Source organism: Mixophyes fleayi, chromosome 1 (genome assembly GCF_038048845.1).
Source record: "Mixophyes fleayi isolate aMixFle1 chromosome 1, aMixFle1.hap1, whole genome shotgun sequence".
NCBI classification, from domain to species: Eukaryota; Metazoa; Chordata; class Amphibia; order Anura; family Limnodynastidae; genus Mixophyes; species Mixophyes fleayi.
In genome coordinates, this window is record NC_134402.1 from 198,248,435 (window position 1) to 198,265,688 (window position 17,254).

Below are 17,254 nucleotides of genomic sequence, written 5' to 3' on the forward strand. Positions count from 1 at the left end.
TGTCCCTGTGGGACTTGTGCCGGATCAAGCACAAACTATCTTCCCTTATTTCCCCTCTAACTCCCCTCTGGAGCAACCCACATTTCCCCCCTGGGGGTCAGTTACAGCAATTTAAACATTGGAAACGTGCAGAGATCCGCGTAGTCTCTGACCTGGTGGTCAACGGAACTTGGGCTTCTTTATCAGATCTTCATCACAAGTTTGAACCTTTCTGTCGGCTTTTCGACACTTCACTATGTCCTTGCCCGCTTCTGACACTCTTAGGCCCCTCACTCTTTTGGAGCACATGTGTTTGCATTCCCCACTTACCGAAGGGATGATTTCGAGGATTTATAATTGGCTAGTAGAGATCACCTTTGACGTCCCGGGGCAGCATGAATGGGAATGGGAGAGAGATCTGCCCCCCCCTTTCCCGGATGAGTCTTGTTGGGAGGAGGTCAGAGAGGGGATTGCCAAGAGCTCAATATCCACACTTATTAAAGAAACTGCATACAAACTGAGCTAAAGGTGGCACTATACCCCAGGTAGGTTATCTAGAATGTTCCTCACTGCCACTCTGAGCTGTTGGGGGAATGTGGCCAGAGAGGCACGATACTTCATATATGGTGGACCTGCCCCGTATAATCCCTTTCTGGAATATGGTCCTTGCACTTATTAACTCCATATCTGAACAACAGGTCACTAAGGATCTCTGGTCATTCCTTCTCTCTCGCCCTATTAGTGATGAGCGCGCCCCATCCAATAAGCTGATCTCTCACATACTGGCTGCTGCCAAATCCTTAATAGCTAAACATTGGAAGGACCCTAACCCTCCCTCCATGCAGGCTTTACGGAATTACATCTGGCATATCGCAAGCATGGAGTATTACATGCTACCTTCACGATAAATCATACAACTTTGACAAGGTTTGGGCACTGTGTTATCTACATGAAAGCCGTAGCTGCTTACCCTCTTTGGCTTCCCTACCCTCTAATGGCACATAAATTCTGGGCCGCCTCCGGATCCTCCAGGCTGGATGTCGTGCACCATGGATAAGAGACCCATTTGTGTTGACGTTTGTTTTTTAATTACGTAGGTCATTAATCCTTGGACATGTTGCTCATATTTTTCATTAGTAAATAGTTATGGCGATATACGTGCCTTTCCGCTCCCCCCTCTCTCCTCCTCTGTGAGAGAGGACTATTTGTGCAATATATAGTAGACAATTGGATTCATCACTGTGTAATATAAACCTGACAAATAATAACACTAAAGTTAAATTATTATGACCTAATTTGCACCATGCAGTTGCACTTCCCCAGAGAATTGTGCATTTCTAGGTATACATTGCCCAATGAAAACTACAAACACACAAATGTTCAACATGTATTAAAAACAGTCTAAATAATTAATTCATCCAAAAATGAGGCTAAACCGAGAAATATGTTAGGATAAAATAGTAAAAAAAAAAAGTTTAATTTAGTGAAAGGGATTTTTCCAAAATGGTAGGAGGTTATACTTTAAATAGAGTTTTCAGAAGTGCATTCCGAAAATACAAAGTAGGTGTGCACTGTAAACTGTACTACAGTGTGACAGAAATCTGACATTTACTCTACCTGCAAAATGCATGTGAGGAGAAGATAAATGTTGAGTTCAGGCTTTTTCTTTCTTCCAATACATTCTGAGGGAATTATGGGTTGGTCCTAAAATCCTGCCATTCACAGTATCAGATTCTAGTATAACTATAATTCCTTTCAGAATGGAGGTAGAGGCCAACAGATCAATATTACAAGTTTAATTCTGCACAGGGCAGTTGTACTCGTTTGTAAATACATATTATAAATATAAATAAAAGTGTATTTTTTTCAGATTACAAAAGTCTGCTTATATTTATTTATTAATTATGTATGTGAGTGCATGTATGCATACTTGTGAGTGCCTAAAACGAATCTGATCAAAGAGAGTAAAATTCCGCATGCTCAGTGCGAAGAGACTAAATTCTGATATACATCCAACCACAGTCTGAACAAAGACATTAACTGAGGGGAGAGGGAGGGGGAGTTATGAGGGAAAGGAGGGTGACTGGAAGGGAGGGGGTGTCAGGACCTGGCAGGGTCATCTCAGGACAGCCTCGCTATAACACAGTAAACATGTGACTGAGCAGGGAGGAGACCTACATACAAGTCCCTGCTATTGCCACAGACAAACTCTGCTGCAGCCGCACAGTAAACTTCCTGCTATTGCATTTCTGTGAGCTCCCTGCTTCTGTAATAGATCTCTATAATACTAATTCTCTGCAAAATTTCTACGTAACTGAAAACTCTTTGTTCCCAAAATGTTAAATGCTGCTCCTACCCTGCGCCCCCCTTGTACTCTTTAGTACAGGTACTGTAAGGTCAAACAAATAATGAAAATATGTTTTCAGGGGTCTCAGGGTTATCTTATTGCTCATAACTTTTGGAATCTGTGCTGGCAATTGGCAAGATGGTTACACTGCATTGCAGATACATTTTGCACTTTCTAAGATAATCCAATAATATACAGCCAGAGGTTTTTAATGTAGCCATGCCTTTGTTTGTTTATATAAACTGCAATTTATTTAAAACAATCAGACAGCAAAGTACAAAAGTGCATATGCGCAGTAACCCATAGCATTCAATCTGATATTTGCTTTCATTGTCTAAATGGTACTAAGTTGCTCAAAACTATCTGCGGATTGGTGATTTTGCTGGTAAGTAACCCCAACTTTCTCAATATTCTTTAGCAAGATCATCACTTTTAATATACAAAAACTTTCCTGAATATCTATGCAGCAATTAATTATAATAAATCACAAATATAGAAAGCTGGTGGAACTGTAAACTTTACGCTCAAAATAGTTTCCCATTAAGAATGCTTATGAATTTCTGAGATACCATAAATAGCAATAGATTTGACACCATTCTTGCAATCTAAATCACAATATCAAGTCCATAAAAGTAATGATATTAAGATGAATTTCTAAAATTGAAAGTGGGAGACAAATTTGGGGATCCAAGCTGAGGGAACATCTCACAACTAAGCAGATGTAAGTCTTTACAGCACTTGAAAGCTTCCCATTCTCAAACTGCCATGGTTGATCATAGTGAAATACAAGTTATCTGAGTTACAGCAGGAAGCTTACAACATTTTATTTACTAATTCTTGACCTCTGGTCCTTTCACACCCTACATCTAATGACACCTCTCTATCATTGATTTACATTTTACAATAATAATTTAATAATTCCAATCTGCAATGTCTTTGTTCAGTGTATATAAATAATATGTAGTCTGCCATGGCAGTATCAATTATAAAATTTACTGATGAAGGGTCTTATTACCCAAAAAGCTTTCTATGCCATTTTTTACTCGCAAACCACCCACAAAAGTATCCCATAATAATATTCTGTAGAGAAAACGAGGCACCATATGACTCAGCGCATCAAGCAGGAGACAAAAAGTAAAGCAAAGATGGGCTTGCGTTTCAGTCTAGCAATAATTTATAAGTTGGTTTGGTAGTATTTCACCATTTTATAAAAATGTATAATTTCTTTTAGGAAATGAATCTATTAATAGCACTAGATGGTTGGAGAAGATATAGATTCGTAAAATGGAGCAGCAGACACAACAGGCCCCTCATTTTCAGCTGCTTTTTGAAGCAATGTATAAAATAATTGTAGTATCAGCAATACACTATGATATTTTGTCAGGTCATGTGGCCTAATTGACTAATTAGTGGATCTGAAGCCAATATGTTCATACCGTTGGAGGGCCAAAACAGACAGGTATGGGGGGCTCAAATGACTGGATTGCAAAATACACCTGCTCGTCAGCACATGTGGGGTGGAGTGGGGGGTTTGTCTGCCAGATTTTCTATAAAGCCATAGACTTACACCTTCTCTCTAGTTCAGTCCAATCCCGTTGAAATGAATTAAATTACATAAATTACAAAATTACTGTAGCAAGGTTGGAAAAAGACCATAGCCCATCAAGTCCAAGCTTTTCTCATATGGATTAACTGTGACAGTGCAGCAATCAATTTGTCATTGCTGTAAGAAACACAAATCGTCCTGACCCCTTAAGTGGTAATTATTTCTCTGGATCAACCACCCCAATAATGCATTCCAATCATAGCTGGATATACTATTTGTGAAAGAAAGGCATCAAGTATACTTTTAATTCATGTAATAAATTGAACACCTCCACATCCTTAAGTAAACTTATATAGGTTGAATACCGATATAGGGAAGAACATCTTCCTGTTCTGATAATGAAAACATATTTCTTCCAGTCGAAATGGATGATCACTTTTCACTAGCATAGTCCTTGGTATGAAAAGCTCTTTAAACAGATCATTATATTGACATCAGATAAAAGTATCCTTACAAAGTATGACCTACAACCAGGTTCCCCTCCCCCTACTATTCTACAATATTAAATATTTTTTTTAAACGTGTCACCTTTCAAGTCAGTCTAGTTCCCACATAGCTTTTCAAGATGTGAGATTCCTGCTGAAGAGTTAAAGCAGACAGTAAATACTCTTCAAAACACAGCTACCAGGCCTTGATGGATTTACTGCTCCTTATTATAAGGAATTCCTACTTGCACTTGATGCCCGTTATTAGAACTGTTTAACGCAATCATCCAAGGCAGAAAGTTTGACCAGGTCACCACCAGAGCAGACATTGTGGCAATTGCTAAGGATTGAAGGCATCCCAATCTGTGCTCAAGATGCAGGCCAATCTCCTTGCTGAAAGTAGATCTCAAGCTATTTGCCAAGCTTTTGTCAAATAGATTTGGCCTCGGTGATGAAAACGGTATTCCACCCTGATAACATGGAATTTATCCCTGGAATACCAGAAAAGCTATATATTTGATTCACGCTGCCAACCAAATGGGGGACTCTGGTCTGGTGATGGCCCTGGATGTGGAAAAATCATATCTTTTGATCATATTGTGTGTTCTTTCCTGCGACTGAATGTAATAGGTTTATCTGGCTCCTTTCTTAGACGGGTCACTGCTCAATATTTTAATCCAACAAAGTTGGTCTTGGTCGTTGGATGTAAATCCCTTCCATTCCAAATCAAAAATGAGACATGGCAACCCCTTGTTGCTTATCCTTTTTGGCCTTGGCCTCCCCTCCATAAAAAAATATTATCTGTCAATCCACCTCACTTAAAAAGCATTAATCCATGCCAACGCTGGGTCTAGACTCTGGGTAGACATAGAAGCTGACATTATTATTATTATCGTAGATTTGTAAGGCGTCACAGTGCTCTGCAGTGCCGTACAGTAGAGAAAACAGGACATACATAAAACAAGGACATACGAGGCAGACAAACTAAATGCAGACATGAAAACAAAGGGTATGGAGGAGTCTGGCTTACACTGCAGATCGGGACAGCTGTGTGGGTATATTAGAGTGAATAGTATCATCAGGGATAATTTATGCTTTAAAAAAGTGATGGGTTTTTAGAGAATTTCTTAAGATTTGAAGGCTGTGGGAAAGTCTAATTGGGCATAGTAGGAAATTCCAAAAGTATGGAGTAGCACGGGAGAAGCATTGTATGCACCAGTGAGAGGTGGTTTCCAGGACTAGACAAGGCGCAGTTCAGAGGTAGATTTCCGAGGGCGGGAGGGAGAGTATTTTGATATGAGATTTGAGATGTATGAAGGGTGGTGCTGTTGAGGGCTTTGTAGGTAAGGGTGAGTAATTTAAATTGGATTTTGGAGGAAACATGGAGCAAGTGTAAGGATTTGCAAAATGGTACAGCAGATGTGGAGTGGTGAGAAAGGAAGATCAGTCTTGAAGCAGCATTTAGGATGGATTGAAGAGAGGATATATTGGTGTTGGAAATGCCAGATAGTAGGAGGTTGCAGCAGTCAAGAAGGGAGGTGCTAAGAGAATGGATAAGAGTTTTGGTAGCATGTTGAGTAAGAAAATGGCGTTTTCTGACAATGGTTTTAAGGTGCAATCGACAGGACTGGAAGAGTCTGGATGTTAGGAATAAAGCAGAGAGTGGAGTCAAGTGTGACACAAAAGCAGCAGGCTTGGGAAATTGTGATATTATTGACAGTGAAGGAGATTTGAGGGGAGGTGGTGATTCTGCCAGGAGGGAAGATAATAAGCTCTGTTTTGGATATGTTGAGCTTTAGGTAGCATTGGGACATCCATGTGGAGATAGCTGAAACACAGATGGCTACACGGGATAGTACAGAATAGGAGAAGTCTGGGGAAGTGATATAGATTTGGGTGTCGTCAGTGTAGAGGAGGTACTGGAGGCCGAATGAGCAAATAAGTGCTGCAAGAGAAGAGGTGCACAATGAAAAAAGTAAAAGACCAAGATCAGAGCTTTGTGGGACCCCATATAGATAGTGGGAGTGTAGCGGTGGATGTGCCAGAGGCAGAAAAGAGCAGATTTGATAGGTAGTAAGTGAACCAAGAAAGAAATCTGTCACAAAGGCCAATGGAGTAAAGGCTGTGTAGGAGAAGAGGGTGAACAACAGTGTCAAAAGCAGTAGAAAGGTCCAGGAGAATGACTATGGAGAAATGACCCTTAGACATTGCATTAAGTAGATCATCGATCACTTTTGTGAGAGCAGTTTCAGTGAAATGTTGGGGGCAGAAGCCTGACTGCAGAGAGTCGAGAATGGCGTGAGAGGAGAGAAAGTGAGACAGGCATTTGTACATTAATTGTTCAAGAAGTTTGGAGGCAAAGGGGATGAAAGAAATAGGCTGGTAGGTGAAAGAGAAGCTAGCTTGAGAGATGGTGTCTTTAGAATTGGTGAATTGTGCGTATGTTTAAAGAAAGATGGAAAGAGAGTGGAGAGAGACAGTTTAAAGAGGTGAGCTAGAAGAGTGCATGCAGTGGAGGAGAGGGAGCGTAGAAGGTGGGAGGGAATAGGGTGGAGAGCACAGGTTGTAGGGTGAGATGATGAGATAAGTGTAGAGACTTTGTCTTCAGTTACTGTAGAGAATTAATTAAAGTTATAAAATTAAAGTTTATAAAACCAATTCAACAGATGTGATGTGTTTTGGTACAATAAATCATGATCGTGGGAGCACTCTTAGAAAAATGATATTCTAATGTGGATCGCAGGAGATCCAAAATAGGTTGAACTTGATGGACTGGTGTCTTTTTTCAACCACATCAACTTTGTTACTATGTAAATTTACTGTCTTCATATACCCTATTTTGGATGGTACCTAAGGATAGATCTCAGATTGTGTTCTTACCTCCTACCCTGTACTTCTTACTCTCCATTAGGAATATTTGCGTGTGTGCCTACAAGCTTATAGACAGTCCAAACAGAATAGTGCGTCTCTGAAATAACCTGGCATTCTCTCCAGGCCTCAATCCTAAAACATATAAACACTGTACCACAATATTAAATTTCTCCCAGACATTGCACCCTTTAATTTCTTCCCCAAATTTTGTGAGCGCTGCAACCACTTGATCTCACACCAGGCTCCTTCTACCAGTACCTCCAATTTCAGCATCTCTATGATACTAAAATTAAAACACGGGATCCTCTTCATCCCTCCACCCTTAAGGCTTTCTACATACGCAGATTTTCCTCTAAAGGCCTAATCTCCACCTTCTTTTTTCTTCTATTCAAACACTGTGAAACTGAGAAGGAATTGTATGAGCGTCTCTGGGCATAGCACATGGAAAAGACATGAGAGAGAACCAAAAGACTAAGCTTGCATCAGAGAAGAAGTTGCCAAGACCTCGATATGCACACATATTAAAGAGAATACATATACATTTTGTTCTAGTGGTATTTGGTTAGAACTCAACTCTAAGGCTACTTATCCAACTTCCTCAGGCTTTGCTGGAGAGACTGCGGCACTAAGGACACCTTGTCCCATATCTGGTGGGATTGCCCTAAACTAGAGAAGTTTGTGGAGGAACTCGTGACTCAGTCCACTCCATTACACAAGTGTGTCTCCCATCAAACCTCTCCAACTATTTGTTCCCACAGCCAATCCCACATACACCAAAGCACACCCATAAATTAATGAGCCAAATACTAGCAACATATAGATGACTAATAGCTCTAGATTGGAATAAAGCAGTTCCCCACCGAATCCTAGCCTTATTTACAAAGTTTGGCATATCTACAAACTTGTACATATCACTAGCATAATACATGACCTCCGTAAACAATTTCTCAGTATTCAGTGCCCTTGTTCTTCTCACTTCAACTAATAATCCACAACCCATTCACAGTAGAATCTAGCTTTCTATAGAGTTTAGGCCAAACATCCAAGGAAATTTCAGTTGCCTCACTTACTGCCCCTCCTTCTTTTCCTCCACTAATATCAGCATGTTTTAGTTTCCATTCTATGCTATGGAGCTCTCCCTTAACTTACTTTGTTGACTTTATTTAAGATGATTCATGTCCTTATCTAAGAATTATTTATGTGTTACCAGCAGGCCAATACATAAAAAACATTTTTTACCTGTGAGATGTACCCCCATCACTTTTGTTCGTCTTCTGTACCACTCTCCTTTATTTTCCATTTGAATCATATTTTAAAAAAAGTGACCATACTAATTTCTAATATAAATAAATCCTGTTTGTCCAGTCTTCCTACCTAGTTTAAACCCTAAGGTAGTCCAATTTTTCATAAACCCTTGCTCACAGTGGATCTCATTTTCAAAGCAAAAAACACCAGCTGATCAGTGAAAACGAGCTTTGGACCTGTTGTGCACACCAATTTGCCGGGTTTTTTAGAGGAACGGGGTGACGTTTGCAGGGAAATTGGGCAGAGTGAAGAAGTTGCTGAACAGACTTACATTTTGTGTATAATAAGCATCTGTACTGACTACACACAATTTTTGATGCAAATAAATGTCTTTCGTGTACATAACTTTCTGTCTACTATACTAGATTATTCTAAAACGTCCCCTAGCCACCAGCACGATCTTGTGAGGAGTTAGTTTTCTTTTTTTACAATTACTTAGGACTAGTGGTTTCCTATTACTTCTGCTTGGCTGCATTTCCTATCCCTCCATTCCCTACATAAGGGAGCATAGATAAGGTCTCTTCTTATCTTTAATTAGTTTACAGCACATGGGTGAATGTTAACTGGGCCAGGTGATTTATCTATTTTAACCTAAGCCATGTCCTGATGAAACTGTGTGCACGGGTTAATACTACACAACACTTTATCTGGCATTTTGCTCCTCTGTGAACACTGATGAAAAGAATGTATTTAAGAGGAAAGCTTTATCTTTTTATCCACCAACCAATACCCCCCGATCTATCTTTGAGTGACCCAATACTATCAGTTTAAACATTTGCAAATCATGTACTTGAAAAACATTTTAGCATTAAATTTCAGTTGGGTACACGATCTAATTATTGTGCAGATCACACAACCGTTTGGTCAGATATTGCAAGAGTGCTCCTATGGTTTTATAAACTTCCTAAAAATCCCGATAAATAATGGAACGATATCTGGCAAATGTGGAAGTGTGCATGCACTCACGGATCTCTATAGAGTGTGCAGAGTCATAATCTTTTCAGCAGATGGTTATGAGAGATGAAGATCACAGATCTGAAGGGAAGTTTTGAAGGAGTGTACACATGAATCGGCATGATCATATGGACTTTTAATCATTGGTAAAATATTTTCTTTTCTTTTTGCTATTCTGATTTCTTTTTTTTACATAAGTTGTTATTTCCATTGTATTTACTTAATGTATCTTTAGTCTTCTAATGTTAACATTTCTTCTGTGTATCACTAGTAGTACTTTCTTATTTTACCATATTTGTTTATTTTTATTCCTAGAACTTTTGTTGCTATATGTTTCTTGCCATATATATATATATATATATATATATATATATATATATATATATATACATACATACACACACACACAACACCAGATTAATAATTTTTTATTTTTTTTTAAAGACCATTTTGGCCTCTGTCCTTTTGTTTGAGAGGATACTATACTAGTATATGCACTTTAACACGTCTCTGACTAAATTGATCCTTTCTGATCTTGCCTGATGGTTTTTGAGCCCTCCTACAAAACATCTCTTTTAAAAACAAAAGGTCAAATGTTGTCATAGGATCACTGTTACCCAAATGCCACTTTACCCGTACATTAGATATAATATCATTTCTATTAGTTAATATCAAATCCACTAGTGCTTCCCCTATAGATGATACTTCCACCACTGGGGAAAGATAGTTGTATTTTAACATTAATTTTGATTGGCTTCATTTATCAGAACTACTAGATTCAGTGTCCCAATTTATAGCTGGGTTCACAGAAATAAAAGAAGCAAATTTTGTGTCTTTTAATTAACTACAACTAGTAGAACGTTGGTTGGTTATATTATTTTTCTTTTTTATAGATGAAGATATCAGGAGTAAGCACTTAAATATCGGTCTTGCATATAGTTATATGTGCTATTCCATCATTTTCCCATGACAGCTGTCAGGCTAAACATATGAAGTAACAAACAGAAAGCAATGGAAAGTTCAATCCCATGTGAACAAAATAAATATGAGTGAGAAATGAAAATGTGATTGCAAGAAGCAGTAAAATCCCAGAAACAGAAAGTACCTATTAATCTACTGTCCAATTCAGAAAATTAGCATAAAAGTGAGTCCATTTTTTAAACCAATAAATATGAGCCATGTATTCTAACATTTAGTCACTATTTCCATTAATGTGCTCTTTATAGCCCCCTCCTAATTGTGTCATGTCTGTTCTTGGTGCTGCAAACTGAATCGCCACTATATAAATAAAAATAGTAAAGCATTCCTCAAAACATCATATGTCTCATGGGGCTCGAGGTGCTGGATGCAGTGGCGGATCCAGGGGGGGCAATCGCTCCCCCTAGCAGGGGCTTGCTGCTGGCGACTGCACACTATGTGCAGGTCTGCTCGGCAGTGACAATGTGCTGCCCGGCGCTCTGATTGTTGTTTTAAACACAATCACAGCAGCCAGGCAGCACATTGTCACTGCCGAACGGACCTGCACATAGTGTGCAGCCGCTGGCAGCCTTAGATGGCAGAAAGGGGGCGGGGCCTAAATCACCCACCCCCCCCCTAAATCGCCCGGGGTAGAAATTTTTTCTAGATCCGCCCCTGGCTGGAAGAATAGTAAAAAGTTGGAATCAATATTATATTGTACTGTGGTGGAACAAGCTTGACCTGGTTGAAGCTGGCATAAGTTCTGTAGTTGCACTGGGCAGATAACAGATTCTGCTCTGCCATACTTTACCTGAATATAAGACCATTGCAGAATGAAATAGATCATTAATGACCAATGAATACCTGATCTTAATTGACCCTTCTCTGTGTAGTTCTGTTGATGAACACCCATATTATAGTACACAACTCCTCACACATGCCACTTTATGAATCAATTCAATGCAAACCTATTTGCAAACTCACCGCCTTCCATGTCCTCGGTCCAGTTTCGGTTGCTCCCAGTTGGAGAAGATGGAGATGTATAGAACTCCCCTCCAGGACTTGTGTCAACATCATCCTCCAGAGAGCCAGATTTGTGTCTCTTACTCCTGTACAGAGAACAGTAACAATGTAACTATGCACTTGCACTGATATTGACACATGGATAAAATAGTATTTTTTCATCAATCTGTCTTGCTATTTCATTTTAAATAAGTATATAATTGTATTCCTTTCTGGTGATCCTTCATTTTATTTCTTCTATATTCACGTTACTACAGTTTATCCTTTCTTTCTGATTACCCTGTGTAAACCTTACTGGCAATTAATTAGCAATTAAGTTGATTCACCAATAGTTATGGTGATCCTCAAAAGAGTTTGTTTTCGAGGCCTGATCACCACCATAAAGTAAAACTGGAACTCCTCCGGAATCTTTCATCGATCTGGTCTCCAAAAATTGTATAAAAAAAAAGCAAAGTAGGCTAAAAGTAATTTCAAAAAAGGCAACCAGGAGTGGTCTCTTACACCATTCAATCACAGGTAAGAGACAGATTTTGATTGGTTGCGTAAATATTAAGTAGGCGTGCTGACTTATTTTGTATCAGGTGCTCCTTGTGAGCTGTCCGTTTCCAACGTCGTTTTCTTTTTATTTCCCATATGGATTACATTTGATCAAGGTAACTATTATTTTTTTTTTTTTAAAGATGGCTCTCTAAGTATTTTATATAATAACAGGGCATTATAATTAATGTATACAATTGCCACTGATGAGTAAATCTACCCCACAATGTTTTTTTTGGGTGAAGGGTTAGCCTTATTGATGCTGGTGGCTATAGCACCTTTCATTCACAAAATATGACCTGGTGAATTGAACTCTAACAAACAATCAGCAATTAACTGTTATTTTTCTACTGCAAGTTAGACAATAAAAGTAAGTTTGTAAATGGTTGCACTTGTTCAGTGAAAATGTTGCACTTAAAAGCAATTATATATGAGCCTGAGTGGGATGAACTTTTACAAAATAAGTATTGAACATCTTTTAATTCATTTATTGAATAACCAGGGCTGTTAAGTTCTATACAGTTTATCAAAATATTATTTGCCCATTTAGGTCCAAACTCAAATTTAACATCTTGCTCTCTAACTACAGTCGCTAAATACTGTTATTTTATAATAAGCCTTATGTTTTCACTTTAATATGGCAATCCCTCTTTATATTCAGAGTAAATAAAATATGAATAGAAATAGGGACAACGGTTGATTAGAGCAGCTCACACAATTTATAAAGCAAAACCACATATGAATAATGTTACATATGTATCTTAATTTCAAACAATAAAGCATTACTCTTATTTGTACATATATATATATATATATATATATATATATATATATATATGTATATAAAATAATGTAAACAATTTTCAATGTATGCAATTGTTCTTGTTTTGGAATAGACGGGGTCTGATTAACCAAGGCACGCATACTGAGCACAACGTGTGGTTGTTTGAATACACACGTAAATCGGCTCTGCGTACTCCCGAATTCAACAAGATATGGATCTGAAGATACTTGTGCTGATGAATTCGGGTGTAGGTCTGCTGTGCTCTACCACAAAAGACGCTGCAGGAGACGTCCAATGCCTATGGGGAATATACATCCGCAAAAGAATGCAGAGTAGAAAAAAAACTATTGAACTAATGTTACCTGTTAATAGTATAAGCGTTAATGACAAAACTGTCATTCATTTTTTAATAATTTTTTTTGCATGAAATACATTTATTATGATGATCTTAATGTCCACTGAACATAAAATAAATTTTTACAGTTGCTCCTGATTGCGAACACATGTTATAGCATGCATACGAGACTGTCATCACTAGTACTCAGGACTTAGACTAGCCCTTTAGCAGGAGCAAGAAGTACGGCACAAAAACAAACATTTTAAGATGATAAAGCTTGTTTTGGACGTGACTGTGTGCGCTTGAGTTTGGCACACCCTTACTGTACATTGACTACATGCGAGCGCCCCTTACCTGCCCATTCACTCCCACAAATCACAGGCTATAGTAAGTGTCATTTGCGTATGTAAATGTAGTGAACATTGCTGCACTTAGTTGCATAGGGCCAGTTTTTTTGCATGCGATACGCACAAAATCGGCAGACACGTACCTTGATGAATTGGGCCCATAGTTCGTAAAGTAACACTTATATTTAAAAGTTAATTTCACTTTAAAAAGGATTCATCCAACCCCCTGACTGATTGATGGGGGGACCTTCCCCCTTGGACTTCCATTTAATATGATGGTGAGGACCACTGATGAAAATGGGCCTCCATAAAGGATAATTCAATAGTAGAACATAAAGCAGAGAGATATCTCAGGCCCACGTTCCATCATATCATTCTGTCTGCGTATGTAGCTATATATGAAATGCAGACTAAACAGGTGGAAAAACTAAGCGGGATGCTAGACTGAATTTGTACTGTGAAGTTTGGCTTGGTCTGTACATTAAGTCCTTCTCTGCAGATGCCCGCTGTCATCAGGGGTTCCCAGTCGTTCAGAGAAAGGAAGTCCCAAGGGAGAGACACCATGATTTCTGATAAAGGTAAATCAGGTGGGTAAATCATATTAAAAAAAAAACTTTTCTAAGAGTGAAATTGATCTTTAAAAATGAAAATACCTTTAATAAAAAAAAAAAATCCCAGAATTTTTCACATTTTTGATCAATTCTTAAAAATATTGTAAAAGCCGAACAGGTTCGACCATAATTGACGATGGTCTAGCCAGTTCACACATGATCAGACAGGTTTGAAGCTTAAATTGATAAATGTTTAATATTTTTGGTGAATGGCAATGTTCACAGTTCACATAATTAAATAAAATACTGCAAACGGGAACATGAGCCAAAAATTTTGAACTACAAGCTGGAATCTGCAATCTGTATACAATTGTACAATAAGTTTGGGAATGTCTAAAATGTGAAATTCAAATATCAAACCACTTCAATATTTTTGAGCACTTCTACTATAGTTATGCATTTCTATAATAGCAGTTAATTATGTCTTAGTGCAAGATATTTATTAATATATTGTGATTTTTGTTGTTGTTCTCTGTATTAAGGTAAAGCATTAATTTATCGTTTGTAGCACGTTTGCCAGGATATGTTTAAATAGTTGTAATAGATACACATACAGACATTAGATTACACAGATAATTGTAATTCATACACTCCAAATGACACACCCGCTGGATGATGTACTGGGTAGGGTCCTTCTCATCCCAGTTCCCGCAGGGTTTAAATCATATGCCAGGTGTCCCTGTAGCTCTCCTAGAGAGAAATTGGGACCTGTGCCAGACACAACTGGGGCTGCAACAAGAAATTATAAATGTCACACACAAGATATCTAACATTGGAGATGATACTCTCAATTTTACAGCAGTGGGATTAACCATTGTGTTTTGTTAGTGTGGAATTGTGTGTGTGCTATAAACATGGCAGTGCTCCACCTATCAAGATTGAAAAAAAGGCTGTTTATTGTTGCCATGGAGCATTGGGTGGAATTTTGCTCTCCTTTAGTTGACATCTTGTGCCCACCCGATGTGGAGAGGTCTAGTGTGCCCATGTGGAGAGGTCTAGTGTGCCCATATCTGTTCCTCTGTTCTGGGTCTAGTAAGGTGTCTAGACCAAAGTAGTGGGAACTAGTCCCTGGTTACGGTCATGGTGGCTGAATAGATGGGTGAAAATGTGAAAAGGTTAATGATCAACAGAAACATACAATGTGATTGCTATGTAATAAGCCATATCTAACATAGGAGAAAGCAAGAGAAAGAATGAAGTGATTAGCCGCGGCTTAGCAATAAAGTAAAATAAAATAGATAGTATAGTGTGAGAACCATATGGTAGAGTATATCATTAAGAGAGTAGAGGTAGCTTTACAGTAGTGAAATGGGGATATGTAACTATTATTGTAAGAGCAGGAGTGCAATATACGGATTGAGGTGTATTCCATGAACTAGTGTAGATCTAAATTGATAGATAGGATAAATAAGGAGGGGTATATTGGTGTGTAGACGGTGAACAAAGATAAGTAAATTAAGCAACAGTAGTGATATTAGATTGATATTAGAGTGGTGCTAACACGTGGCTCAGAAGTCACTGAAATAGCTACTAGTTGATCAAATGTTGTTTGGATACAATTTGCATCACTGCATCAGTACACTTTGTGACTCCTGTTTCTATTGTATATCTAGCAATTTGAGTTACTCATTTTGGATAATTTTTCCCCCTTTACCACTTTATCTTCATTACTCTTTCTTTATCTAATTACATTTGTCCACCACCTACATCCCAATATTCCCCTCCTTATTTCTCCTGTATGTTAATTTATCTTCCTTTGTCCACCACATAGACAATCCATTAATACAGTCATAGTTCACTATATAAAACCTCTCACTCTAATTTTACTTTATTAGTATGCCATTTTTAATCATGTCACACAATCTCTCTCTCTTTCAGTTGATTATAAACCTTTTCACGCTATCTATTCTGAAACCATGACCAGAACCCAGGAACTGGTTTCTACCACTTTGTTCTGGACTCCTCACCGGGCCGAGACAAGAGAAGCAGAATCAACCCCAGTACAACCGTCCTCAGGTGGGCATAAGACATCCCATCAAAAAATAACAACATGTATTTGCTAGTTTCATAAACATATCTTGACAATACTATCAACATCATAAACATAACATTACACAAACACTGAAAACAGAAAGGCTATTTTATTTTGTTACTTTATTTACACACATCTGCAGTACTTCGTATGCTTGTTTTAGTAGCCTATTACTGTTGCCAATTGTGTATATCATTTACACAGCAAAGACTTCCACATTAAGGGACTCAAGTACCGTTGTATGGGGCATATTCAATTGACGGCGGGATTGCCGAAAATCCTGCGCTCCAAAATATTACCGTTATTACGGTAATCCTGCGCGGGAAAACCGTTAATACGTTAATTTACTCGCTGGATTTCAGGGATTTCAGGGAGCTGCGAGCTGAAATCCAGCGAGATATTACCATATTAATGGTAATATTTTTGGAACGCAGGGTTTTCGGCAACACCGCCGTCAATTGAATATCCCCCTATAAATGACATATTTCACTACTGCAAAAAATACTTATGCTTGAGTCTGTATGCAGAGTCAGTTGCATCTTGCTTATGCGATTCCTTGAACTTATAGAATAGATCAGGGGAGGTAAGGGGCATGCAAGGAGTTGGCAAAGTACAATAATGGCCTTCTAAAATAAATACGACCAATGTAGACCTGGACGCAGACACAGCCACACCTCCCACCAGCTTCAATTTGAATGGCCTGTCGTAGAATTTGAAGTGACATGTTTACTACACCTAAATGCAGCAGCACAGCAGCAAATGTAGCTCATAGAAAAACTAATGATAATGTAATGAAAATAATGAAAAGTCCTCAGTAATCAGGATGTCTTCTGTGCATCATTGTAATAAAGGAGGAAGAGAAGAAAACTCTTAGCTCAGCAAATAGAGAGATGGAGATAGGTATCTGTTTTACATAGCTTATATTAATGTACAAGCATCTCACATAGTGAAGAAAGTTGATTATGCCTAACATATCATACAGTAATAATAGAGGAATATGATTGCTTTATAAAATAGGAGTGCCATTTGTTATTATGAAAGTGTCACATGTACTAAAAACTGAAGTTGAGCAATATATACATATAGGAAGGGGCTTCAGTTTCTGAGCTGCATTTACAACAGGACTTTCCACACCCAAG

General features: G+C 38.3%; 1 protein-coding gene across 5 annotated transcripts in view; it reads right to left on the bottom strand.

Moving 5' to 3' along the window:
• The window catches only part of NFIC (nuclear factor I C), a 130,006-nt gene that overhangs the window by 43,728 nt on the left and 69,024 nt on the right, over window positions 1-17,254 (bottom strand). For 4 of the 5 annotated variants that reach the window (XM_075204752.1, XM_075204753.1, XM_075204750.1 and 1 more), the window contains 2 exons: window positions 14,689-14,812; window positions 11,429-11,553 (listed from right to left, as the gene is read on the bottom strand). In XM_075204752.1, the coding sequence (XP_075060853.1) occupies window positions 11,429-11,553; window positions 14,689-14,812 (249 nt within the window). Of the gene's footprint in view, window positions 1-11,428; window positions 11,554-14,688; window positions 14,813-17,254 lie in introns of those variants that run through there. The other variant, XR_012690838.1, reaches the window with a different exon arrangement.